The 27262-nt window shown below is 33.1% G+C and overlaps 1 protein-coding gene across 19 annotated transcripts in view; it reads left to right on the top strand.

The window, feature by feature from the left end:
• Positions 1-26664, top strand: part of LOC145680975 (liprin-alpha-1-like) — a 420696-nt gene extending 394032 nt beyond the window's left edge. For 17 of the 19 annotated variants that reach the window (XM_081752210.1, XM_081752194.1, XM_081752209.1 and 14 more), the window contains 7 exons: positions 2782-2869; positions 6485-6636; positions 9687-9881; positions 15746-16009; positions 19985-20141; positions 22775-22891; positions 24422-26664. In XM_081752210.1, coding sequence (XP_081608336.1) covers positions 2782-2869; positions 6485-6636; positions 9687-9881; positions 15746-16009; positions 19985-20141; positions 22775-22891; positions 24422-24508 — 1060 coding nt within the window. In that variant the 3' untranslated portion in view covers positions 24509-26664. Of the gene's footprint in view, positions 1-2724; positions 2870-6484; positions 6637-9686; positions 9882-15745; positions 16010-19984; positions 20142-22774; positions 22892-24421 lie in introns of all 19 variants that reach the window. The other 2 variants (XM_081752211.1, XM_081752196.1) reach the window with 1 other exon arrangement.
• Positions 26665-27262: the final 598 nt, after the last annotated feature.

The raw sequence follows: 27262 nt of genomic DNA, 5'->3' as shown, positions 1-27262 counted from the left end.
CTTGACTCATTCCATTCTTACCACCTCCTTAGCATCATAGCATAATTGTGGAACGTTAAACTTAAAAGGAAATTTCAAAGTATCGTGTTCTCAAGCTTTAATGATCTTCGCTTTTCTTCTATTAAAAAAAAAAAAGAAAAAAAGAAAAAAGAAATATAAAATATAACTACGAATATATTGTAAATTCCTGCTAAGAGGAGGGTAAAAAAAAAAAAGACGTTATTAGTTGAGATAGTTTTCTTTAAGAGTGCATATATAACTAGGGTATAAAGCACAATACAATGCATAAAAAAAGTTTAATTATATTTGTTCATTGGTTATATATCGCACACCCGGTGGAAAACTCTTACAAGTCAAGTATATACATTTGAAGGAACGTGGCTTTTAAAGTTCGTTATTCTATCGAAATGTCTCCCTAGAATACTAGTATTTCTGCCATCTGGGAGTTAATTTGTTTAGGTACGTTTCTGCGAAAATACCACCAGGCAGAGCTCCCTTTTCTCTATATATATTCTCTTTTGAGCGATGATAACTCAAAATTTCCATTTTTTGAGATGTAACACTCTTCCACTGGGTGTGCGATATAATTTGTACGTAGCCTTGTATCTTAATATATATTGTGTATTGTATTTGAAATTGTTTAAAACTCAAACAGAAAATCTTAATTAATTTGTCTATTTTCTTCAACTAATTTTCGACACAGATGCTTTAACACTTTGCTGACGTTCGTATGTCGATATATGTTACGTCAATACCTACTGTCTCATAGAGACATGTAAAGGAAAACAATTTATTGATTTTTGCTTGACATAAATAGTCTTGAAATATGACAGGTGTCAAATTCTCACATGATTACCAGAGATGGAAACACAACAATCTTTAGTCTGTGTCAAATAAACCTCAGAATTTTTTTTCTTCTGAAAAGAACTTGAATAGAAAACTGTTCTGATTTTAGTTTTTTCTATTGTCTCAGTGAAGTTGGTTCCACATCGTGATAATAGTACACATAGTTTTAGTTTCATTTACTGACTATTTATGCAAATGATTGAATGAACAGTATTATTTCAATATAATATAAACATGAATGAAATAATACGTGAAGAGTACAGCTGTACTGATTTTCTCTGAATTTCGTTAAGTGATTAAAATTTGTTTTGCCATATCTCTTTCGTATAACTATTCCATCAGGCTATTGTCAAACTCAACACAACAACACACTGGACAAGGCTGTGCGAAAAAAAAAAATATGTATATATATATATATATATATATATATATATATATATGTAAAAACACAAACACGCGACGGTTTCGATACACTAACTGTGTCTTCAAAGTAGGAATATAAGTCTGATGAAGAGACACTTGGTGTGTTGAAACTGTTACGTGTTTGTATTTTTATATATAATTTTTCACATGATCTCTTGTGTGAAAAAAATTATGTGAACTATTAACATGTAACGTTTCTTTAAAGTATATTCCAAAACTAACGGTCGTGATCGTTGTTTTCAAAAACTGTAAATACCGCCATCTCCAGGTAATTACGAATTTAAATATCCTCGTGGTTTAAAGTTTAAAAACTATTTCTCCCCGATATATTTTTTGTCATATGAGGGGCAGTCAAAAAGTTTCCAGAATTCTGTTGTAGCTCTTTTATTACCACTATATAAGTACACATTTACTTAATCGCCTTCAAAGTTGGCCGATTGGTGGAAACACCGACGAAAGGCCACTTTTGGCATCTTTCTAAGTTCAGCCATCGCGTTGATCTCTTCTATGGTGTCGAAACAGTTACCTTTGAGATATATTTTTAGCTTTGGGAAAAGCCAAACTTCTAAACTGTTTTTAAGGCCATCAAAGTCTCTGAAGCAGATTTCCTCATGCACTTGATGTTTGCGCGTTGCTCGAACTGCGACATTGTGCCGACCGATCACCACACACACACTCCTCCGTTCAGCTACACTACTCGTACGCTGCCTGTTGTGACCTGTTCACAACTTGTCAAATTCATAAGGCAAGCTAAGGACTGCACTGTACACTGCATTCATTGAGATTGCATCATAAGTGTCAAAACTGCAACATTCCGGGAACTTTTTGATTTTTCTTCGTATAATAATTGACAAAGGATTTAATTGTATTTCCTTTGTCTCTAAAAATGACAATACATTTCGTAATAAGTGATTGTCAGTTTCAAACATATCATGTAATGATGCACAACTGAACATTGTAAATGGCGCTGCTTTAATATTGCGTGAATGTTGAATTTCATGATTGACATTCTTTTGTTTCTTTTCTTTTTTCCTTTCTTTTTAAAAGCAAGCTTTGTTTGAGTGGTTGAATGTAATAGTTTCAGTGAATGAATATTTTTCGCAAATGTTTGATTTGCTTTTTTTTTTTGGCTTATTATGTATGTGTGTGTGTATCGTGTTATTTTTTTACTGTAGCACGTCACATTCTAAATTTTAGGATTAAAACAACTAAGGACTTTTATACGACAGCAGTGTGTAGTTCTAATTTTCAGAACTTCATTTTGTTCTCATTACTTTCTCTTTTGTTTTAATTTAAACTTTCTTAATTTTATATTTATATACAGTTATTTAATTTATTATTATTTTGTTGTTCGAACTCTGGCACGAACTTCTAGTCATCCGACTAGGTATCAGAGGGTCACAGTAGAAGTAGAGCTCAGAAAAGAGTTTTATGAGTTAAATGTTCTTTGTGTAGGAGTTCCTTGGGTGACAGTTCCCATTCCACACCTTCTCCTTTGTCTTCTGCCAACAGCAGTCAAGACTCGCTGCACAAAAACATGCCACAGAAGAAGAAAGGAATCAAGTCCTCCCTTGGCCGCTTCTTCAGCAAAAAGGAGAAGGTAAGTTCAGGTTGCAATTTCATAATCAAAACTAAAGTTAGGTTGCCATGCTGCTAGAATCTTGTAGCTGTCATTAAAAAAAATCTTGCAACCCCATCTTTCTATTTACTGTTTACACATTAGAACTTTGTGAGAGCAAGAAAGATATCTCCACCCATGCAACACTGCACTCTAGTGGACAAATAGTGAACCTCCTTATTAAAAACTTGTATTTTGGCGCACTTTCCCTCCCCGTCCAAAAGAATTCGTCGTTTCGGAAACGGCGAAACTTTTTTTTTATTGTGTGTCAGTGGGAGGGCAATAGCAGGTAGCATGCAAGACGACCCAGAAAGTTGAACATGGTTTGACTCCTTGCAAGATGAAAAAATTGTTGCATGTTCCGTCCAAGACTATGTTTACATGGAGAAATATTGTATGGTTGCAAAATTTTTTTAATGATAGCTACAAGATTCTTGCAGCATGGCAATCTACCTTAACATTAGAATACATTTACATGTGCGAAGATAATTATAAAATATAAAGTGTTGCATGTGTGTAAGGTTTTATTCAACACAGACTATTCGTTAAAACAGTTCAATAATTTCTGCCTGTGTTTTAACCCATCGGCGTACACAGCCGGCTGCCAAACTGTGTAACGGAAAATCATAGCACAGCAAAGATATTACTAAAGTCAGTAAAATTAAATTTGCTTGAATAAGATTAAAATGTTTAAACTTGCCATTTTTGCCTAGAAGTTAGTATTTATAGGTGTATTACGTGTGGTAAAAATTGTATGTCAATAGCTTAATAAATCAAGCCGAAATGCACCAATAATAAGAAATTTTCTTTTGATGAGATGCGAATGGAAAAGTAATCTAAATTAAGAAGAAAGTACAGTAAATCCTTCATTTAGCGGATTAACTGGAAAGAAAAAATTGTCCGTAAAGATCGTGAATTGTTATGAATAGTATTTAAAGTAAGATATTATACGTGATAAAATAAATGTAAGAAACTCTTTTGAGTGAAAAAAAAAAAAAAACCTTAGGCTTCAGTTACTTTTCCTTGAATGTTGTTTCTTAATAATGTAACATCTGAACTGTTCAGAATACGCCTGCTAAAATGTTCACAATAAGCCAACACTTCCGCATCTGAAGATATCTCTACGTGTGCGATGCTGTTGTCCATATGCCCTCTTACTTCTGTTAATTTAGGACCAGACACAACCGAATCATCTTCCTCGTCATCACTCTTGTCCTCTTCATCATCGTTCATAAATCTTTTACTATCTCGAAGTACATTTGCTTCATTAGTAGAATTTTGAACGTTAAATCCGAAGACCGTTGATTCGAGGTCCGTTAAATGGTGTGCTTACTGTACTTACAAATTCTGTTAAGTAAGGATAAGTTTTTGTCAATAAATTCGATAGTGTTAAGCTGTAGTCATTATCAAGGAAAATGTTTAAAAAGAAGATAAGTTAGTATCATATTAAAACTAAAATAAATAACAGTAATAAAATAACATTAATATAAAACTAAAATAACAGAATTTCAACGCAGTTCAGGAAGTAGAACCCACTTGAATTAGAGGAACAAATGGAATGCTATGAATATATTTATCTTGTAAACGAAATGTTCGAGGTATAGCACTGACCTTTTTTCTAGAACATTCATAAATTTGCAATATTTCTTTTTTTCTCTTTCTTTTTGTTTCCATAATGCGAATAATGGATCTTGTTCTGCATTAAGATTTGTGCATTTTATTTATACACTATTATTTAGTGGAATCAGTATTCCAATTATCCAAATGTAAATTTGGAATTAAAAGAAAAACTAGTGAAAATTCCACTGTAGAATTTCTGATTGAGTTTTTTGTTTCTTTCCTCGAAGTTCCAAAATTTCATTAGAAAGTTGGAAAACAAATCTCCGATATTTTTTTCCCTTCCTAGCTGGGTTACTCTAGGTGAGAAGTAACACCTTAATTAAAGAGATTCGAAAGTTAATCTGTTTAGCATAACAGGAAGTGATGAATTCGTAACAAATTAAAAAAAAAAAAAAAAAAAAAAAAAAAAAAAAAACATTAAAATAGGGGTAAAAACCAATTTATATAATTATCAAAAATAATTATTATTGTCACCTTGGTATTACCTTACTTATTTTATCATGGTTAACTTCTCGCTTAGATGAAGTTACTTCAAATAATCAATACAATAAGTCTATATTTAATACCAGACAAATATTAGAGAAAAAGTGGAATATTATAGGGCTGTCACCAGCTATTCATAGATTTAAAATAATAATAATAATAATAATAATAATAATAATAATAATAATAATAATAATATAATAATAATAATAATAATAATAATAATAATAATAAGAAGAAGAAGAAGAAGAAGAAGAAGAAGCAACTCTGCAATCTTTACTCTTCTATTTGTTATTCAAATATTGAGTCTACATAGACTGTACCACAATTTATAACTGTGCATTTCGTTAGTTGTAGAGTGGATGAGTAATTAAGTTGGCTTAAATGTTCCTTCGGTTCTTATGTGAAACTAAAGTCAGTGCACAATGGGTCAGCAATTTTGTTCCACTACTTCCATCTTTCAGATAACTTGATAATTTTATCTTCCCAAAACTTTTGATCTTTTAGAGCAAAGAACTGTTTCAGATGCAATTTGCAATCTTCCAGTCAACTGACTTTTTTCATTAAGACAATTTTTAAAGATAGAAATAAATGGAAATCTAAGAATGTAATACTTGATGAATACTCGGATGAGTCAGCTTTTCTGAAAACCTGCAGTTCTGCACTATTCTGATGGAAGATATGATTTCTGTTGATTATTTTCGGACGCCTTTCGTCAAGTTCTGCTTATAGTGATTTAATTGGGAGTAGTACTACTAGAATTAAGCCTTAGGTTTTTCGGTAGAAGATCGTAATAAAGGACATCATATTTTTTGGTGTGGTTGCTGTTGCTCCGTTTCACTTACCATGAAATCCCTTACATCGCACACTACTGTATAGTAGAAATTGTTCATTACCCGTCACAAGTTGTTCTAAAATTTGAAAGTTTTTCTTAAGTTCAAGTAGATAATATGCGAAAATATCAAGGCTTTTTTTTTTCTTTCTTATATGAACCTAAGCATCAACATTACCGAACTGGTGCATATCATTGATAACGTTTGATTACAGTATTGTGAGCTCAGTTCTACAGGATATAACATGGATCGTTCTCAATTAATATCTTGAGCTATTCTCTCTGTTATCCGACCAGTATATATGAAATTCTCGAAAGCCGTTTTTTCAGGCTGTATATTCTGCATATTAATGTCATTAATGACCTTGGAATATGACTAAAAAGTAAGTAAAAATGAAGTCACTCATTTGAGTTCAAAACAACTTGCAAGTGAGCAAGAAAGCTAATGTGGTGTCAGTGTACTCTTCATTTTGCAATCTTAGGAAGCATAAAGGAATCACATGATTTAATTTAAAAAAACTAATCACAAGTAGTTACTACTCCAGAATCTCTTAGTTAGTCGAAAATATTATGCACTAATATCTGTGTATTGTTAAATGAGATTCTGAATGTGGCTTGAAATGTGAAACAAAAACGCATAATCCGAAACTATATATTTTCAGGTCAAGGCCAAGGAGGCATCGATGCTGGTCTCTGCAGAATCCTCAGGTATGGCAGCAGTGTACGGTGATGGCGACATTAGCGGAACAGACACACTTAGCTTAAGCGGAGGTCTCGGACAAAAGGGTGACTTCGATAGAAGAAAAAAGAAGAAGTAAGTGAAATGATTCCCCATATTTTTAAATCTTTTTACGTTGATCGTTTATACAGGATTTCTAGACTAAGCGTTATTGGGAGGTTTAAGTTGTCAGTTTTGCATTGGCTAATAGTTACTAAGTGAATGTTACCACATAAATGATGAGGTAAAAGATGAAAATAGATTGGTTTAATTTGCTTATGGTGAAAGTGTTATTATCGTAGAGACAAAAAGTATTTGTTATTAGAGACGATATGATGGAATTATAATTAAGTATCAAGATATGTGGTAATTAAGTACAAGCAGAATTTGTGCAGATGTAATTACAGTAGATGATAAAGATTAATAATTTGGAGCTTACTGATAATTATACATGGTTGAGATATTGATACAGAATGGTATATGGCGGACCTTGGATATTATATTCGTGGACGACGTGGACGATTAAACCTCAGTTCAAACATTTTTTAAAACTTAAAATAGAGTCAGAAGAAATAGTAAGTTTTGGTAAGTTGTATTGTATTGTATTGTTTATTAAAGTTAGGATCCCTTTTCAGCACGAGGCTGTAAGGAGTGCCCAAGTGAAAAGGAGACTTTGGCGGCATTGTATGGAATCAAAGTGGGGGGGGGGGGTGTTTGCCGATGGCTAACGCGACGTGATTTCAGTTTGCATTTTTACGAATTTTGTCACCTGCTGTTTCTTCAGTTAAGAAGAGTTATTTAGCACGGTCTGGTGCATTATGGATTCCTCTAGATCAGCGTTTCCCAACACCTTTTTCAACTTGCGGCACACTACGGGTGTAACTTGAGTTCTCGCGGCACACTCATAGATGTTATTTGCAAATATAAAATACCGTGTTTTTTTTTATTTTATTTTTTTTTTATTACTAATCTCCTCAGAGAAGAAAGCTCGATCACTGGTTTTCCCCCGTGGTTAATCATTATGCTTACTTTTCACTCTAATTTAAAAATAGAAAACAATTCAATGAAATATTGGACTCAGGTTTGCAAAACTACGCTTTCTTTTTCGAAAACTGTATCCAACTTTTCACTAAGAAGATAGATAACTAAATAACGAACGGACAAACAAATCTCTTGAGCTTTAAGACACAAATATAGGTAATTTGTATGCATGTTTACTTTGTCGAAAGGGTTGAATGATATTTTAAAATTTCAAGTTATGAAATAGTCTGCAACAATAAAGGAGCAACAATAGTCACAACATTGATAACAAATACTTTTTTCAACATTAAAATTGTACACAAGAGCAACACGGTATGAAACTTAAAATTGTAGATTCATAGTAAAGGTTCATAGTAATGTGAAATACAAATATACATTTTCCCTTATGTCTTGCAATTTGATTTTTATAGAATTAATAATTTTGTTTCGATTTCCCCGCGGCACACCAGCGGCCCATTCACGGCACACCAGTGTGCCGCGGCACACCGGTTGGGAAACGCTGCTCTAGATCAACACAACGATCTATTACCCAATTTATTCGCGTACATGAGAAGTCCTCAAACATCCTCCATAAGCCACGATATCTCCCCATGTAACTCTCATTTCTTCTATCCCTTAAAAAGTCATGAAAAGTCAAAGGTTCACATGTGTCAAAGAAGTGCATAATAATGTGGAACACTGCATCTACCAGCAACCATGGAGTTCCTACGCTAAAGCTGTCTTCTCCCTTCCTACTCATTAAGATTGGTGCATCAATATAAATATCAGTTATCTGTAAGTGTCGTGTTGCACTGTATTTCACATATTCTGTAATAAACTATTATTTACACAAAATGGTAGTCTAATGTCTATTTGGGCACATCTTATAGATGAGATGTGGACCTACAATTGAAGGTGGAATCCACACCACCGTGATACATTCAGTGCCCTCTCATCGGGAATTGGACTAGAGATCCGGTTCACCAAAAACGCTCACACGCGCTAGTCCTTAGACCAACGGAGAAGGTTGTAAGTTACAGTATACAATAAACGTGTAAAACTTACAAACGTGTAGTTGCCAATAGATTCAGAGAAACAAAGATTCGAATGTGGCCCCTAAAGGCTAGGCGTGCTTTTGTTCTTTTGAATAAGGGAAGAGGCTATAATCTTTCAGGAAAAACGCAATCTAGATATTGTCATCTAAAGGTTTGATAGTGTACAAGTACTTAATTGAGCGCGAAAATGACTGATTGATATAACCAGCAAAACCAATATTAATAGAAATTCAGTTGTTGCTATTAATAAATTATACAGGATGATGATGATGATCATCTCACAGACAATTGTAGAGAAATAGTGCTTCTACAAAACTTGCTTGCTTAAAACAACAGCAGTTTGTGCCTGCGTTCCTGTTGCAACTTTTTTATTCTTGATAGCGCCATCTATTCTATCGGTTCGCATTCGGTCTTGCATACCTGTACCGAGGTTTTGTCAGTTGCAAAATTACCTGCAAAAATTCATCTTATTGATGCGGTATATGTTCAGACGAAGACCATCTGCGATGTGCTGCTTTTGAACTTGGGAAACGTAGGCTCCACGTCTATATTTGGGGAGAAGATGGAAAACCTAATGCACCGCGATTTTCCTCATGTGCAGCTTCTCTTTCAGAGTGTGTGACACACAGTTTGATGATTAAGTGAGACTTCAACGGACACTCCATAATCAAATGACTGTTAATTTTGAAAAGATATACTAATCCTATCTGAAACTTCGTAATACAAGGACGACTGGTACGTACCAATCTACTGACAACTCCCAGCCTGACCAAGACGCCTTGACCCATTGTGCAAGTGTGTGATACCACAGTGAATAGTTGCCGCACGCGTTCTACAACCCTTCATGACACTGATATGCATTTTCGTAACAGGACACGTGGATTTTATATGTAACGTCGTTCAAGTTTTGTAACCATACTTTGAATATCTCACATAATATGTATCACTTCAACCACTCACAACACTACAACTAGTACCTTTCCGACTACTTTCTGTACTGTATGATGTATGTTATATGTGATATAATCATGATTGTTTGGCAGTATATAAATGTTTTCCTTTATTTTGCAGACATGAACTTCTGGCTGAAGCAATGAAGGCAGGGACTCCATTTGCCCTATGGAATGGCCCAACGATAGTCGCGTGGTTAGAATTGTGGGTGGGTATGCCTGCATGGTATGTGGCAGCTTGCAGAGCGAATGTGAAGTCAGGAGCTATTATGAGTGCTTTAAGTGACACTGAAATCCAAAGAGAAATTGGAATAAGGTAAGTTATGCTTTTAGTCTGTTTTCACTTGTGATGCATTTAATTTCAGCAAGTAACCTTACTACGAAAATGGAATAGAGGTAAATTTTTGACGTATAATTTAGAATCTTAACCTATAATTGTTATCTACTTATTTAGGTTTTAATGTATGCATTTAGAAAATTTTCTTATTAATTGAGATTGTCGAGAAATTTCTGTTTATTTATACACACACACACACACACACACACACTGTAAATGCCTTGTTCACTAATAAGTATACACACTTCTGTCACTACTTCCGGCAAATCCTTTTAGTGGATTCCAAATAAATATGGAGTATATGGAATTGACAATAGTCCTATGTTTTGTATTAACTCATAAACGTTATGACGAGAGTAGACATTTTAATTAAAGAAAATTACTTTAAATAAGAAATTAATCAACCAGTCAAGTATTGCATGGAAATGTAAGGAAGAAACCAATGGGAAATTTATTATGAAATTGGTAAGGTCAATACAAAAGTTCAGAACTAAGGTTGATGTTTGTGCTTTTACTTGTAGTTTAATGTCTCAAGCCAGTTCCATTCAGATGGTAAAAAATTTTTTTAAAACACACTGATATCAATGAGATTCGGATTTTCTTCAGCAGCACTATTGCATGCGCAAAATACATTATAATCTATATATTATAATTTATTTAGTTCTTGTTTTCCTGATAACATTCACGGGGCGTGGTGGCTCAGTGGTAGAGCGTTCACCGCACCTCAGGTTCGATCCCAGCTCGCGCCAAATAGGCTTTATGGTGGACAAACATCGTGCTTGTGGGTTTTCTTGGGGTTCTCTCGTTTTCTACCACTTTATGCATTCCACCATTGTGTTCATTTCTCATCATCACCGTCTCCTTTAGCCTAGCCGGCACCGTCTCCTTTAGCCGTAATTTAAACTGAAATATTTAATTTCATTTTCCGATGGTATTCATCAGAATATATCGCTAGAATATTCCCAAGGCGGTGTAGCATATTAAAACATTGAGAAATTGCTCCAGACCACTTCATTATATCATCTGCTGAATGTGTACCCTGTAGCTTAAACTTAATTGTAGACACAAAACATAATGTAAAAAGAAATTAAAATCTCCTTTTGTATTTTATTTATTTATATGTAGTGTCTAGTTTTAGTTTCGTATGACTAATTTTAATCCAGTAGTCTTCAAAACAAACCACTTAATCACATACTTACATAACGCAAATGAATATTCATTTTAAAAAAAAATGCATAATAATTCAAAAATTACGACCACTGACTGACGCACCAGAAGGAGATCCAATTTAGGTGTTGCATAGTTTCATTCATTGAATGGCATTGTCTGTTCGTTGTAAGTAGGCAGTAGCTTGTCCAAGAATAACAAAAATAAGTTATGGTGCAGTTCGAGTAACCTAAGTTAGGTGAAGATTAACCTCAACAATGAAAATAACTTAGCTTGTGTGAGGAAAGGTCTTAGTAACGTACTGATTAACGCTTTTGCACATTGTGACTGTGTTAAAGATACCATAATTGAGAAAACAATAAATAAAACACGTTACACGCAAATTTATCATACATTGTGAAATGTTTGTTGTAAGCACAGAAATGTGCTATTTTACTAGTTTCCTGTTGCCTGACAGCTCCAGGAACGTGATATATCAAATCGTAATGTGAGATCATTTTTCTAATATTATGAAGAGAGTCTGATGCCCTTGCATTAGTGTGCTATGCAGTTTCACAGTGTAGTTAACGTACATCTCTCTCTGTCATGGAATCTTTAATTATTTCTTTCTCACACTTCATAACATGAATCCGATCTTCATTTGTTATAAAATGCCGTACAAGCTACTCAGAAAGGAAAGGCATCCATAGCTAAGTACAGACGTCTGACAACTCTTGCAATGTGGAATATACCTGTAAGGCGTAAAGATGCCGATATGTTTACATTATCGCTGACAATAGACATAAACAGTAATAAACATTATCATTTCCTCCTGCATTTTTATGTTATTTTCGATGATCAAGTTTTTCCATTTCTCCTGTGGGTTTCTCTCTTCTGAAACATAACAACAACAACAACAACGAAAATATCAACAGAAGTTCTGAAAGGGTTTCTAAAAAAATATGATCACCTCATACTGTGATATATATTCAGTTGGATGTCCAATATACAGGGGGACGCTATAACTCAGAAATAGAGCATTCACCTCTGGTGTTAGAGGTCCCTGGTTCGATCTCTATCTACAAGAGTTTGTGGTGGACAACATCATATTCGTAAATTTTCTCGAGAATCTACATTTTCCTATCATATTTTTATTCCAGCAATCATTTCTCATCATTCACTTTCATTAATTGTTCGTCCCCTCTTTAGCCTAAAGAACATAATCGTAGGACATAAAATTAGAAATTAACAGCGTAGAAATAACGCTGCGTAAATGCGACCAAGTTCCAAGATAGACGAGTTTGCTTAGTTATGGAAAGTAGGTTGCATAAAACTAAGACCAAGTTAGACAAGTAGACAACTTTGAGAGGTGGCCAAGTTAGATTTTACTTTAATAATAAAGGAGTTAGATTTTACTTTAATAATAAAGGAGTTAGATTTTACTTTAATAATAAAGGAGTTAGATTTTACTTTAATAATAAAGGAGTTAGATTTTACTTTGATAATAAAGGAGTTTTTTCCCATTATTTCTATTATTCAGTTTTGTAATTTAGTTTTTAAGTATTTTTGTATTGTCATTAATCTTCATGTTTAATCAAAGTAAATCAGTCAATCATACAATCAAGAAAACAGTTAACAAACTACTTACCTAGGGTCACCCATAAGGGGGAACAACCCTGACAAATATTGGGCAGCTGTGGCTTTCAAAGAGCTCATAAAAAAAGAATTTTGTATTCAATTGTATTTTTTTTTTTCACTTTCTTCAAGTTTGGGGACCCTGACAGAATATTTGTTGGGGGGGGGGGGGGCATAACATCTGTTGGCGGCCCTGCAACTAACAAAGCTGTCTTTGGTATTAAAAAAAAAAAAAAAAAAAAAACTTGATCCATCGTATTTATTTCTATCCTTTGTTATAAAAATTTGCTTTACATATTGAAATTTAGCTAAGCGGAAACACACATTTTGCTTTAACTATTCTATCAGACCTTGTTTCCATATTCTAAACTAAACACAACAGCACACTGAGCAAGGGTATGTGAAACTATATATGAAACACACAATCACGTAACAGTTTCAACACACACCAACTCTAGAGAGGAAGTGTAAGTCTGCTAAAGACACAGTTACTGTGTTGAAACTGTTACGTGATTATGTGTTTTATATATAGTATCACATAGCCTTGCTTGTGTGTTTTATATATATTATCATATAGACTTGCTCAGTGTGTTGTTGTGCGTAGTTTGACTTTTTTTGTTATTCTTGTTCATTAGTTAAAAAGTCAAACAACTTTATTTTATTTTTTATTTATTTATTTATTTATTTATTTTTTTTTTTTCAAATTTCAACTTTAGATAAATTAATATTTTTAAATTCAAGGCAAAATTACGTACTAGAAAACGAAACAAAAAGGAATATGAACTTTAAACATTCGCAAAAATATATAATCAGACAGAAAGGGGAAGAAGTAGGAACAAAAGAAACGCCCTACAAGTTGAGAAGCTTACGAACCGACGCCGTGACTGCAGTCAGTCATATAATAGTGTTGCCACGTGGGAAATTGAAGAGAATTCAATAGTAAAAGAGCACTAACGATACGGATATTGATTAAAATAAATAATTAAATCTATAATATAATGTTCTGTTCCATTCTTGCCTTGCGGACTGTTACCGCATATAGCGATGTGCGAAACATGTATATTGTGTACATATGTTTGCTCAGATTTTCTCTTCAAGCTGCCTTCGGGAGGGAAAGGAGGAAGTGATTTGATTTGTTGTATCATTATATTGTACTTTAATTCAATTATAAAAATATAACTAAATTGAAAACACAGCCATTGTTTATACTTAATTTCTTTACATATCTACCTTAAATACTTCAAAAGTGAATTCAATCACAGACTAGTAGCCGATCGAGAACCAGTGTCTCTAATGTTATATGGGCATATATGTATAGTTAATAGGGAAAACCACGTCTACGAAATATAATGTTTGTACAAAGAGAACACTGTCAAACAGCAACAGAAAGGCATTAAAATAAATTGATGAATTATGGCAAGAAATAAGATAACTAGCACTAAAATTACCAGGAAGTCGATTCTCACCGGGAGAGCCCGATTTCGCTGATCCAGCCCGATGACATCAGTGTTCAGAAAACTCCATAAAAGAGTATTCATGGCAGGGCTGTTATAACACAGCCACTGGTAATGCCATGATGACTGTTACCAGTTGACTCTGTTGGTACCAGATCCACATGACGTGAACTGCCGAGTAGTGATAACACGTTAAGTGGTCATTATTCACTGCTTCCCACAAGACGTACGTACATGTTTCGACCAGCGTCTGAATATCACGCTTCAAACTGTCTTCTGCTAACCTGAAGCAAAGGGGTAGACGGTTATTGTTTTTCTCAGGGCTCATTGATCCATCCGTGGAATGTTGACTGTCAGTCTAATGGGCAAATTTTAGCTGACCATGTCCTCTCTATAGCCAAAACAGTATTTCCTGCTTGGGATGGCATATATCAAGATGATTTCACTCTCCGTCATACGATTAGGACAGTCACAGCATGGTTTACGGAGCATGCTCAAGAACTTTCACATCTCTTGTAGGTTTCACAATCACGAGATTTCACATCATCATGTATGCGATCTCGTTCCCGTCCCGCTCCCCATCATCAACTCTTAAGGAACTAAAGCTTATTTTGCAGGGAGAGTGGTACAGCATCCCACTAACCATGATTCAGTACTTGTATCAGTCGATTTTGCGTCTTGTTCAGATTGTTTTGGTAAAAGGAGTCCTACATCGTATTAGGAATGCTTTTCACCCATTTTTTGGCCTGTTCAGATTACCCTTGTATGTTCTGTTCAACTCCTGTATGTTCCTTTTCAATTATTTTTCAACGTTTTAAACTTCAAAACTTAATTAATGTGATCGAGTTCTTTGTGGGTGTGGTTAAAAGTTTTCAGTAATTTGAGCTGTTTTCGCTTGTAAAATACTAAGTAATTACCCATAAAATACTGAAAACTTATGTATCCTTAAAATGTGTTGTTGTTGCCGCATCGTATTAACGAGACACCATTGATGAATTTCATATTCATATAAGGTGACTAATTTGTTCATATAGGATGTTAGGTGCTTTTAACAGGGAATTTTCTTCCAATGTGCTTTCGTATTTTTCAGGAATAATGTTGCCCATATAATCTACAAGTTCCGAATGTCCAGTGTTTCAAATAATTTCCACTTCCATGCAAAAAAAAACTCATCTGAAAAATAATCGTATGGCGCTAAAACTCTCAAAATTTCAGCTAGGTGTTAATTATCTCTCTCCCTATTATTTTTTTGTTGGTATAAGGAATAACTTGTATCTACAGTTCACCCTATACCGTAGTTAGTGATGGTCATAGCACAAGTCAGCTGATAACGACTTCAAGTGAGTCTACCACATATGCAAATGGTAGTCTTGCGGCAAACAAAAGTGGATAATTGACATTGTATAGTGAAACACAGCATCTACAATGGTATGTAATTATGAATTTTTACATTTGAAATAATACAAGCTAATACTGTAAATGGCTTTTTTAAGGGCGGCACAGCCTCAGAAGATATAAAAGCTTGCCTTATATGTTTGTTTTCCATAGACCTTCCTGGGATTCCTTGTTTTAATCATGAGATAAATAACATACTTCCGTTACTTGCAGCAATCCATTGCATCGATTGAAACTTAGGCTAGCAATTCAAGAAATGGTATCCCTCACCAGTCCGTCTGCTCCAAAGACATCTCGGACCACTTTAGCATTTGGAGATATGAATCACGAGTGGATAGGCAATTCATGGTTACCTTCTCTGGGACTTCCACAATATCGCACAACATTTATGGAGTGCTTAGTTGATGCTAGAATGTTGGACCATCTAACGAAGAAAGATCTTCGGGGTCAATTGAAAATGGTAGATAGTTTCCACAGGTAAGTCTGCAATAGAATTTAAATGAAAATAATACAATTGGACTTCTTAATCTTGAAGAATTAGGTTAATTTTGAATTAAACTTTAAATTTTTAAAGTGTAAATTTAAAAATTTCATACCCACAAAACCTTTTTATAACCATTCATTTTTGTTATCTGAAATTCGGTTATCATATCAGAACTTGCTTAGACAACCCGCTGTTTTATTAAATCCTCAGAGAATATACAATTTTGATATATTTTTCTATCTTTCTCATAAACACGAGTCTTAAAAACTAAAAACTTCAATAGACGGTACCACGATTGTTTATAGTTACGTAATAAAATAAAAGCTCCGATGTTTTTCATAAATGTTTTACAGTTTTAGATATGTATAAAATATTTAGGAGAAAACGGAGTGAATCACTTATTAACACTGAAGAATATTGTATTAGTAATTATGCAGTGAACTTTCAAAATATTTAAAAATGGGTTGTTTGAGGCATATCGTAATGTAAAAATTCCGAACTTATCTTTAAAATATTCTAGATTACATTCACAACTGTGGCCTCCTGGCAGGTAAAAATAAATAAATAAATAAATTGGAAAAATAAATTAAGAGGTGCCAGGCACTGTTCTCCCTGTTCAATTTACCAAAGAACTGTCCAATTCAGCGACTTTTGTACAGTTCATCTAAGGCCAGATATGTGTGTAAGACTCATAATTTCCTTTCAATAGTATTATTCGATTTTTGCAAAACTGATTTCATTTATCATAAAGCATTCTTCAAATGTTATGATTAAATGTGTACTGTAAACTTCAAATATTCTGGACAGATTGAAAAAAAAAAAAAAAGTAATGCAATATTGACAATCTTGATTAATGCAGAAGGCTAACTAAACATGATAGGAGAAGACAAGACGTGCATAAATTACAAATGACTACGAAAGTGATGGCCAAAGACAGCTTCTTTATGAATGAGAAGAAAGGGAATTAAACTGTTTTGATAATCTAATGAATAAACTAATTTTTAATCCATTGGCGCAGACTTACGGAGAAGTTCTGTATGTCTGTAAATGGACAAAATGCAAACTTACGAAAATTTTCCGTTTCACCTCCCTTCATCTCGTTTCCTTCGACTAATTCAAGTAAAAGTACGTATATTACATATTTCATCGCTATGTACTTTGATGAATTCTAGAATTGATGTTAATAAAGGCATATTTTAAAGTATTACACTTCCAGTAGGTAAAATAGTTGAGAGGCCCTCCCTTCCAGATCATCGCTTTCGACTTCAAGCGAAAGCATAGAAATATTTCCTTCTCAAATTTCGTCAATAACATCTAAGAAATATCCGTCCACGCGTCCAGGCCATGTAAAATGTGCCGAAAGAACAAGTGGTGTAGCTAGGTAGCTTTGTAAATAAATGTAAGGGTCGTTTTCATTTAGAGGAATGTTTTGATAAATACTACACACTTGTTGATTATTGAAGTATCACATTATTGTCGATTATTGCAAAACCCCACATGGAATATGAGGTATGTTCTATAGGACTTAGTTACACACAAAAACATATTTCATAGTAGTTCTTGTCATTTATGTTTATGTAAAATAGTCACTAAAAAAATACTTTAAAAAAACCTGCCTGAACGCATTTTAATTTCCTGAAAACGCATATGCCAATGGGTTAAAAATGTCATTGTCGTGTTTTGTATTTATAACGCAAATTGACTCAAGTCTTTTGTGCTATACAACTAATTGAGAATCTCGTGTATATCATGTTCTTATTTTATTTATTTATTTATTTTCAAGTGATTTTGTTCTTAAAGGTGATTAATATATGGCAAAAGCTAATGATTACAATTTATGGAGAATCTGGGAGGAATAATTCGATGCTACTGTCGCTCTTTATGCATAACATTTTTTAGAAATGGTGCAGATGCACTCTCCCCCTTCCCTTGTCAAACAGTTTACAGCCGAAGGAAATATGTAAGCTAAAACTGAAACCATCAACAGTCAATGGAGAATGTAATGGAGAATATCACTGCAATGGCTCATAAGCCCCAAGAGAGCATTCGGGAAATAACTCAAAATTTCGAATCATCTCAGATATGTGTTAGTAATATATAAAGCGTCATAAAGATATTTTTACCATGCGTTATGTGCATCAGGAACTTTACGACAATGATTTTTATTATCGTATGATATTTTGTTAGTAGGCATTTCAGCAAATACGTAAAACTCTATTTCCTTTTGTCGGGTATTGTTCTCAGAAGAGAGTCGGCTTTCACAAACTAAGATATGGTTAATCGGCTCAGTTTACGTTATTAGAGTATGTAAAACCCACACTGGTTGCGCCAAGTTGAACACCGGTGTTCTTGATGTGTTAACGTTTGGTGTGGAATAATTGGCGAGAAATTCGTTGGCTCCAGTTTCCTTGGGGGCAATATGACTGACATCGATATATTCTGGAAAACGAACTGCCAACATTGTTTGAATACCTAAGCCACGAAGAGCGACAGAATATATGACTTGAACATGATGATTGTCCAGCACATTATTAGGCAGTAGTACGGGAGGAACTACCTTTCCTCTGTCATCGTTATGTTGTTGATTGTGAAGATTTCGGTTGTAAATTTGCCTCATATCTAGTAGTGGGTTAAATAAATAAATAAATGGTGTTTGTGTGGTTAGAAAAGATTTCGCCTTATCCCAGATAATTTCTCTTCCTTCCAATGAATTAGATCTTCTATGTCATTTTCGAAAAAGTTCGTCTTCCGGCCTACGATAGCATTAGACTCGTATAACAACCTCTGAAAATATGCCAAAAGATTATCAATTCAATTACTGTTCAACTCTCTTGAAATTATTCGTATATATTCTTCTTCAGGACCCACTATTTAAACATTTCAGATAGTTGTCTTGACCATTTCTGTTCCAGTGATTACGCTATAAAACCACTACTGTAAATGTTTTTTCTGTTTCCCGCTAGTCACAGGTGAAGCCACGTTACAGCACTGATTACTGCTGTTATCTGCTATACAAAAATGTAATTGTTTATCCGCTGCACCAGTAAGAGAAATCATGTACAAAAACAAGAGTGAAAAATTATACGTAATATTTTCTTTATATGAATAGGCCTAAGTATTTTCTTTCTTGGATATACGCCAAAAATACTTAAAAAAAAAAAAATAATGTTTATGCATGGTCCTCAAACAGTTGAAATCATAAATTATTACGTATCGTTTTGTTTCCGAAAATTTTGACCTAAAATATTTTCATGTATGGCATATTTTAAGATTGTATATTAGTAGATATTATTTCGAACGATCAATCAAAAACAATAGTATAATTAGAATAAAATATTTTAAATAGTTGCATAGTAATTATTAAATCTGCGTGATTTGCCACAGGAAAAGAATATACCGTACTTGCCTGCATCAAGCTATATTGAAGTTCATAATTCATATTATGTTCTCATTTTTTGTGTATGTAATCGTTCTGAATTTCGACTATTATTAACATTCATATTGCACGAGTTTTGGCTCAAGACAGGGAACTGAATAATAAATAAATGGACTAAATATATGAAGCTCCACAAATATATATATATATATATATATATATATATATATATATATATATATATATATATATATCATCAAACCGTTGTATATTATTGAAAATAAAATCTCCAAATTATTCGTTTATGCTATTCAAAACGATTTTTGTGTTTTAAGAGCAATATCTCAGGACAATGTTTTCTGTTAATTTGTAGCCATGTTTTGGACTTATTAGTAAAAATTTAATGCCTTATTTATAATTAATAGGATAAATAGCATTTTGTTGAACAGTAGAAGAAAGCATTTAGTATCTAATGAATCTGTACAGTGTACGGTGATGGATTTGTTTTATTACTTGATCGTATGTGTTTTACTAAAATAACAATATGATGAGTTAACGTCTAATCCTTTTCTTTCTTTAAATTTCATTTCAGAACAAGTCTGCAGTATGGCATATCATGTTTAAAGAGGTTAAATTACGATAGGAAACAATTGGAAGAAAGGAGGAAAGCCTCTGAAAATGAATTAAAGGATGTATTAGTATGGTCTAATGAAAGAGTAATTAAGTGGATTACCTCAATAGGTTTAAAGGTAATATTTAATTTTGTACTTTTGTAATAAAAAGCAAGAAGCTGCCATTGTAGCTCCCTTTCTGATGATCATTTCAGTCGAATCACAAGTACATCAGGGGATGAAAAAATCACAGTATTTTTAAAATCATTTTTTATTTAAATTCATTTTTTTAAATAAAACCACTTGTACTTGATTTTCTTTACAACGGAATAAAATTTAAATTATATTACTTTTAACTGGTAAACTGCTGGAATTTCAGCTATCTTTCATTACGTGATGTTAGCATAAATCGGGGGTTTTCTGTTATTTATGTTACGTTTTTCCAAGATGTTTCTGACCGTCACAATTACGTAGTGTCAGAACATTGTTCTCCTAACTTACGAGAGTGTGCGGTCACATTGATCCTTAGAATTCACTTTACAATGACTGGACAAAAATAATAATTATTATGATAATCATAGTACATATTTTTAAACATCTTGATCGGTAAAAAGAGTAAAATATGCACGTGTAGAACATATTCCCATTTTTCGAACTGAAAAAAATGTGTTGCGCATCCAGTATATAATATAATTGAAACGTGTATATAATGTAAATGAAACGTGTATATAATATAAATGAATATTTTTTTTTACAATTATTTCATTATAACATTCCAATAATAAACATTAGTATCTTTCGCATGAAGATTATAAAATTATCCAAGGTTAACTGCCATATCAGCATGAATTGTGTATGAATATAAATATTAGATTTCAGGTTACCTGCACGCAGTATGACAAAAATAATACTGTAATATGTAAGATCTCTTAGTAGTAAGTTTTTCCTAATCAAGATTGTCTTTCTCCATTCAAATATAGTTTCCATTTTCTTTGCTATTTAGAATATTAACAACTAGCTGAAATGCCCGTTCTTAGCACGGGAAGAATAGGTTTATGACAAATATATGAAAGATATATTTCATCCGTCTTTTCCACCCCTTAGGATGCATATTTGAATCGAAGAAAAATGATAGTAACCCAACTCGAGTCAGGTGTTATCGTCAAAAAATCCTCTCAAATAGTGTTACCGTAATTCTTTGCGAAAAATCCTCGTCTTCCCCCTCCTTAGAATGCATATTTCAGTCCAAGTGTAGAGCTAATTATAGACCCAGGCCAACCCAAGTTATGTTTTAAAATTAATTTTTCAAGGGTAGATCATAAGGTTTGCAGTATTCCCACATCCTAAACAGCATATACGCTGTGATCGACTGTCAAGCCAGCCCAAGAGAGTGTGGCAAGTGAGCTATTTAACATGGATGCCGCCACTCCATCAGCATCTTCAATCAGTTTTTATGGCAGTAATAATAAATGCTTAACAACGGCAGATACATCAACTGTATGAGTTCGAACTAGGGCATAACACTACGGCAGCAACCCAAAACATTTGTCATGCGAATGAGGAAGGCGCTGTGAACCACAGCACAGCAGCAACTCATTAGTTCCAGAAAATTCATGCTGAAGTAAGTTGAAATTGGTGTCTTCATTACAGAAATGTAAATGTCATTTATAAAGTCACACATACACATTTTAAGGAAATCTCAATTTGTTACTAGCAACACTAATTAATTCGTAAAGTAGAAGAAAATATGAAATTTCTTTCTAAGTCAGATTTTTGTTTTCTTTAATTAATAATACTGTAAAATAAATTATTTTACAAGATTATAATGTCTCATCGAGTCCTTAGACCAGCTTATTCTGTATTTGTAGTGTGAGCATCTTAACAATTGCAGAAACTTAAACTGTGGCTTTTTAAACGTCTTTCTCTTCCCCACTTGATAGCAACGATATAATTTATTAATCATTATATCGTTTTGTGATCATTTTTAGAGATTTATTAGAAACCAGACTGAGCTTAATATTATTTTTCTGGTTTCAAAAAGCACTATATTTAGATACATTTTGTTCAAAAGTATAATCATCTCTAAAACAGTTTATCTTTTGTAAGAACTGATAGTAGTCCTTGTGATATAATTACTCTTGAGTGCGGAAAATGTTTTCACTTGAACATTTACTTCCAAGTATCTGTAATGTTTAATTGCACAGTCGCTACGGAAAGTATGTATCTGCTTCGTACGTGTTCTTGTGCTAATAACCTCAAAACGAATTGATCCATTTGAATACAATTTTATTTCATAAATGAAATCTTGAAGTTTTTTCTTCAATTTTGGCTCTGTGGACTATGTTGTTCCTAAAGCAAGCCTGAGGTTTACTGGGTATGGAAAATGGAGTGGGAAATAAGTATTTTGAACTCTTTTATAAGACAGTACACAAATTTTGTAATAGTATTGGGGAACACAGAAAACTTTATCCGTACTAGATGAGGAGAATAATCATATTCCATCTTTTATGAAATGTCTATTGTTTTAATGATGTTATAAGTTCTGATGTCTAGATTTCGAAATTTAGATGTAGTAGCTGGCGGTGTAACTGTCCCTTTTTATTAGACTGTGTATTATGAGCCGTAATCAGACACTATTATCAAAATAACAACAGAACAAGATATGAAATTAATATATACAAACACCACCATATGTATATATTAATATTCCAATATACATGGTAGTTTGTAAGTACTTACGAGTTCTACACTATATTCTTTTTTCTTTTTAGGAATATGCTAATAATCTCCTGGAATCTGGAGTTCATGGTGCTTTGGTAGCTCTTGATGAGAGCTTTGACCACAACAATATGGCATTAGCGCTACAAATTCCTACTCAAAATACACAGGTAAAAGGATTCGTTTTAATATTGGGTTTATAAAATAAATTATGCTTTTATATCATTTTTAAATGTATTTAATTGGTAGCTTTCAATTTTCCGCTTTGCAGGTGAGCTGCTCAGATTTCCAAAAACTAGAATTCGAAAGATAAGTTGATAAAGTTTATCCCAAAGTGTTATTTACTCGGTGTATGATTTCGTTAATCTATTGGCACTTAAGACAACACAATACGTCGAGGTGATTCCTGGCACCAAGATAAGACAAAAAGTATAGACCAACCTGGGTGCACAAATGCTTCGTTTCGAGGCTACCGAAAACATGAAAAAATGAACTTTAAAGGTCCATAGATCCAAAACTATGTGTAGTCGGGTCAAGACTTTACTTACGAACTAGTATGTGCCCTATCCAAATATCCAAGTTTCACAATCATGCGGGTTTTCCGTAACAATTTTTATAGAGGTGATTGGTGAGTACTTCAAATTATATGCCCGTAGCCAAACACCATCCATAAAAATTGTGTGAGTACCTTAGGATTTTGGAACATGTATTTTTGGATAGCGCACATTTAGTTTCTCAGTGCAGTCCTGACCCGACTACTGTAGGTCCCATAGTATTGGAGCTATGGACCTTTAATATCCATTTTTTCATGTTTTCAGCAGTCTATAACTCCGAAGGGAAGCATTTGTGCACCCAGGTTGATCTATACTTTTTGTCTTGTTTTGGTGTCAGGAATCATTTCTCAAACGTTGTCGGTGTTGTATTAAACAAACTGTATATATAAGGAAGGTAACGTAACTTGTAACTTAAAAGTGCCATCTATTTAAATAATACTTAATTAACTGACGTTCCCTAAACATGTACGAAATTAAATCAATTTGTGTTAACTTATTTTAGTATAACAAACGATTCTCATCGGTTTTACGAATCTGTAGAAAATGTCAGAGTTGTAGGTAGTATGGAAGTGCATAAATAATGAAATTTAAGTTGCAAAATATGACTTTAAAAAATAATTTATAAAAGCATTGTAAAAATTAAATTAATGAAGAAATTAATAAATAATGACATTCAAAAACGAAAATATGATAATAACATTAATAAAATATGAAAGATTAGGCAGAATCAGAAGTGTATGAAAGAAATCGTGTAAATAATAATTATAGCAATATATAAAGTAATAAGAATAAAATTATAAAAAGAAATTTACAAAGATGAATATAATATATGAAAGGATAGTGAGTGTAGTGAGGCAGGGCAATACAGCAGGTTATCATGAGAGTGGCTCACACGGTTAATGTAAATGTCTTCCTATCCGAGTGTGAAACAGTATTGTCTTTGTAATATATGATTATTTTTGTGAACCAATCGACCAGAATCATTAATTCTTTAAGAATCGTAATTGTTCCAAATATTCACACTTACGAAATGTGGTATGGTTGTAATTTTCTTCGATTAAATTTATTTATATTCTTTTAAATATAAATTTCTGTATATTGTTTCGTGTGTTTCTATTGTACTAACTCTTGTTTAATTCATTCCAGATAAGGCAAATTTTGGAGCATGAATTCAATAATCTCTTGGCAGTAGCAACAGAAAGACGAGTAGAAGCTGAGCTTCCTAAGTCCTGATATTATACTACAAGGCATCCTCATGCCACTCAGTAAACACGGGGGGATGGGACTTGAGCAGTGTCGCTGTGTACTGTATACGTGCCAATTGTGGCAAGAACAAAACCTGTGCCCACCGGCTTAGGAAAGGATTTTCCAGTCGTGGAGAGGACCAGACTCACTCACGTTCCTTCTGTTCCAGCTGCGATACTGTGCCGGACTTTGTGAATCATCTGTGTTGCCTGATAACTGATATAAGACATAAACGTAATACTAGAAAGGCAAGCAGGCAAATGGGAGCGGCTGACCAATGGTGCTGCAGACCTCCCAGAGTTTTGTATATTGTGTTGAATTGAGAGCTTTAATGCATCAATGTCAGTGCCATGTTATAACGAAGTCAATTCTGCATAAAATCTGTTCTCTTAGACCCTTCCCTCTTCTTGGTGCTCTCTGAAAGCAAGTCTGACAGTTCACCAAGTTCTGTTTTATAAGTAAAGAAAAAAGTAATATTCTTTATTAAGATAAGAAAAAAATCTTTGTTTTCCTTTCTCTGTGTTTCAGAGTTAAAAAGTAAGTCATTTTTGACTGTTTTATGATAGTGATGAACACTATTTCTGGACACTAAGTTATTGTAACTTTCAGTCAAAGGTCTTGCCAAGGATTAAACAGGGTGGGTTTGCTGTAGTATTTGTTGAAAATTATTCTCTTTTTAATGAAATACCAACCCTACCTTACAATGCATGTCTTTGTAACGGAAGAGCAAGGCTAGCATCGCGTAATACCCTTCTTCTATTACATTCCTCACTTAATTAAGAAACAAATGCAGTATAGCAGAATTGAGTTAAAATGTTTGATGTTCAATTGTTACGTAAGTCTGGATTTTACAAGAAGTGATTTTTTTCTTTCTATGTACGTACTTATACTTTTTTATAATGGACTTGTTTTGCAGCCTTTTAAGGCATTGCAAGAAACAAAAAGTATTATTTGTACAGGCAAATTATTATTTTATTCCAAGTCAACCAAAGCAATGTATTATTAAAAATTGTTATTTGTAGTTACAGTGCCTGCTAATTATGTAGTTCTTTTCATTTTTTGTGATAATGACAAGTCTCTATACTGGAGTATTTTAACTTTTAATTACTTTTGTATTTCAAATTTTTCCGTTCGTAAATTAAAAGCTTTTGTTAGTAGAACTGTTACAATAATGGGCTTAAGTACAAAACAGCAGAGGCACCAAATTGTAGGGCAGCGAAAATACATACCTAAGTATATATATATATCTATTATATCCAGGAAGGAAGGAAGAAATGTGATCTACATGATGATTCTATGCAGTATTGGTTAATAAAATAGTAAATAATTGTTCAAACAACAATTTTAATGAAATGGAAAAAGCTATTACGTGCATTTTTATCAAAAAATCGTGTTTGTTTAAATTTTGTTCCTGTTAGAAAATAGGGATATCTAAATTTGTAATTTTACATGGATCAACAAAAAATAAGTAATATGACTCCATGAAACCTTCTCAAACCACAGACCAAACAAAACCTTTACTATTCATGGTGAAAATATTTTACAGGATATGCATTTTTAAACTTAAAACATTTTTTTGTTTGTTCAAATTTGATATACTGTTTAGCTGTAATAGAAAAATAATACAAAATATGGTTATGTACAAAAGAATCTCTTAACACTGTGTAAAACAAAATAAACCAAAAGTATTCATGATGTGAAATCTGTTACAACAGACTGAAAAGTAAAGTTAGTTAAGTTTACTGAGGATTTTTGTATTCTTGGTACGTGTTCACCGCAGTGTGTTCTAAGTTGGCAAATACTTCACATTGGAAACTACTACTACTACTACTACTACTGGAGCTTCACTTGTGAATTCAATGTACAGTGTCAAATCTCGTTGTCATCACGGACCTACATAACATCAGTAATATATATATATATAAATATATATTGTTAGGCCATATATTAGGTAAAAAAAAAAGAATAGATGTTAACTTCAAATAAAAGAAGAAGAAAATATTTCACAGCATGGGTTTTAGTTGTGACACTATAAAACAAAAATCATTGAATTCAAAATTATTAACAGCGTCTGCGTTTTCTTTTCGTTAATATATATATATATATTTTTTATATATATACTAACTAGAGTCGTGAGTATGACGCATCAGTTACTGTGAAAGTAGTTGGCAATCGTAAGAATTACTTAAAATTAAGTGGCTGTTTAATAACTAATGGAAAAAGGAATTCCTACCATGACTGCTACCTAGCTGCTCTTGCAAATTAACAAGAAAAAAAAGTCTGTTAACTAACGGAACAGTAAATAAACTCCTCCATTTGTCATTTAAAGAATAAGAAAATCTGAAACACTGTGTGGAACCATTGTGTATATTGTCACCCAAATGTACAATCTGCAATACAGACCTTAAGAGGAGATATTTCAAGAAGACTTATAGGTGTCAAAATGTCAGTAGTGTTCACAGAGACAAAGTACTGCCTGTTTCATCATCTTGTATCTTCTTCTTTTGCTTCCATTTGTGAGGAATGTGTACAGATTGTATAGAAATAGCAATAAACTGTACATATTTCAAGTACGATTATACACTTTAAAGTCCTACTTTTTTTTTTAATTGGAATTGTTTATAACAGACCCGTTTATTCAAGAGGATTTCAAATTAATAGCAGAACGTGTAATAGGGAATTTACAAGAACATCATTTGAATTTTCTGGAAGATTTAATCGTTATTATTTCTACTTTATATC

This window comes from Thermobia domestica, chromosome 3 (assembly GCF_964235325.1).
Source record: "Thermobia domestica chromosome 3, izTheDome1.hap1.1, whole genome shotgun sequence".
NCBI classification, from domain to species: Eukaryota; Metazoa; Arthropoda; class Insecta; order Zygentoma; family Lepismatidae; genus Thermobia; species Thermobia domestica.
Note: the sequence above shows the minus strand (reverse complement) of the source record. Positions and strands in the feature narration are given on the sequence as shown.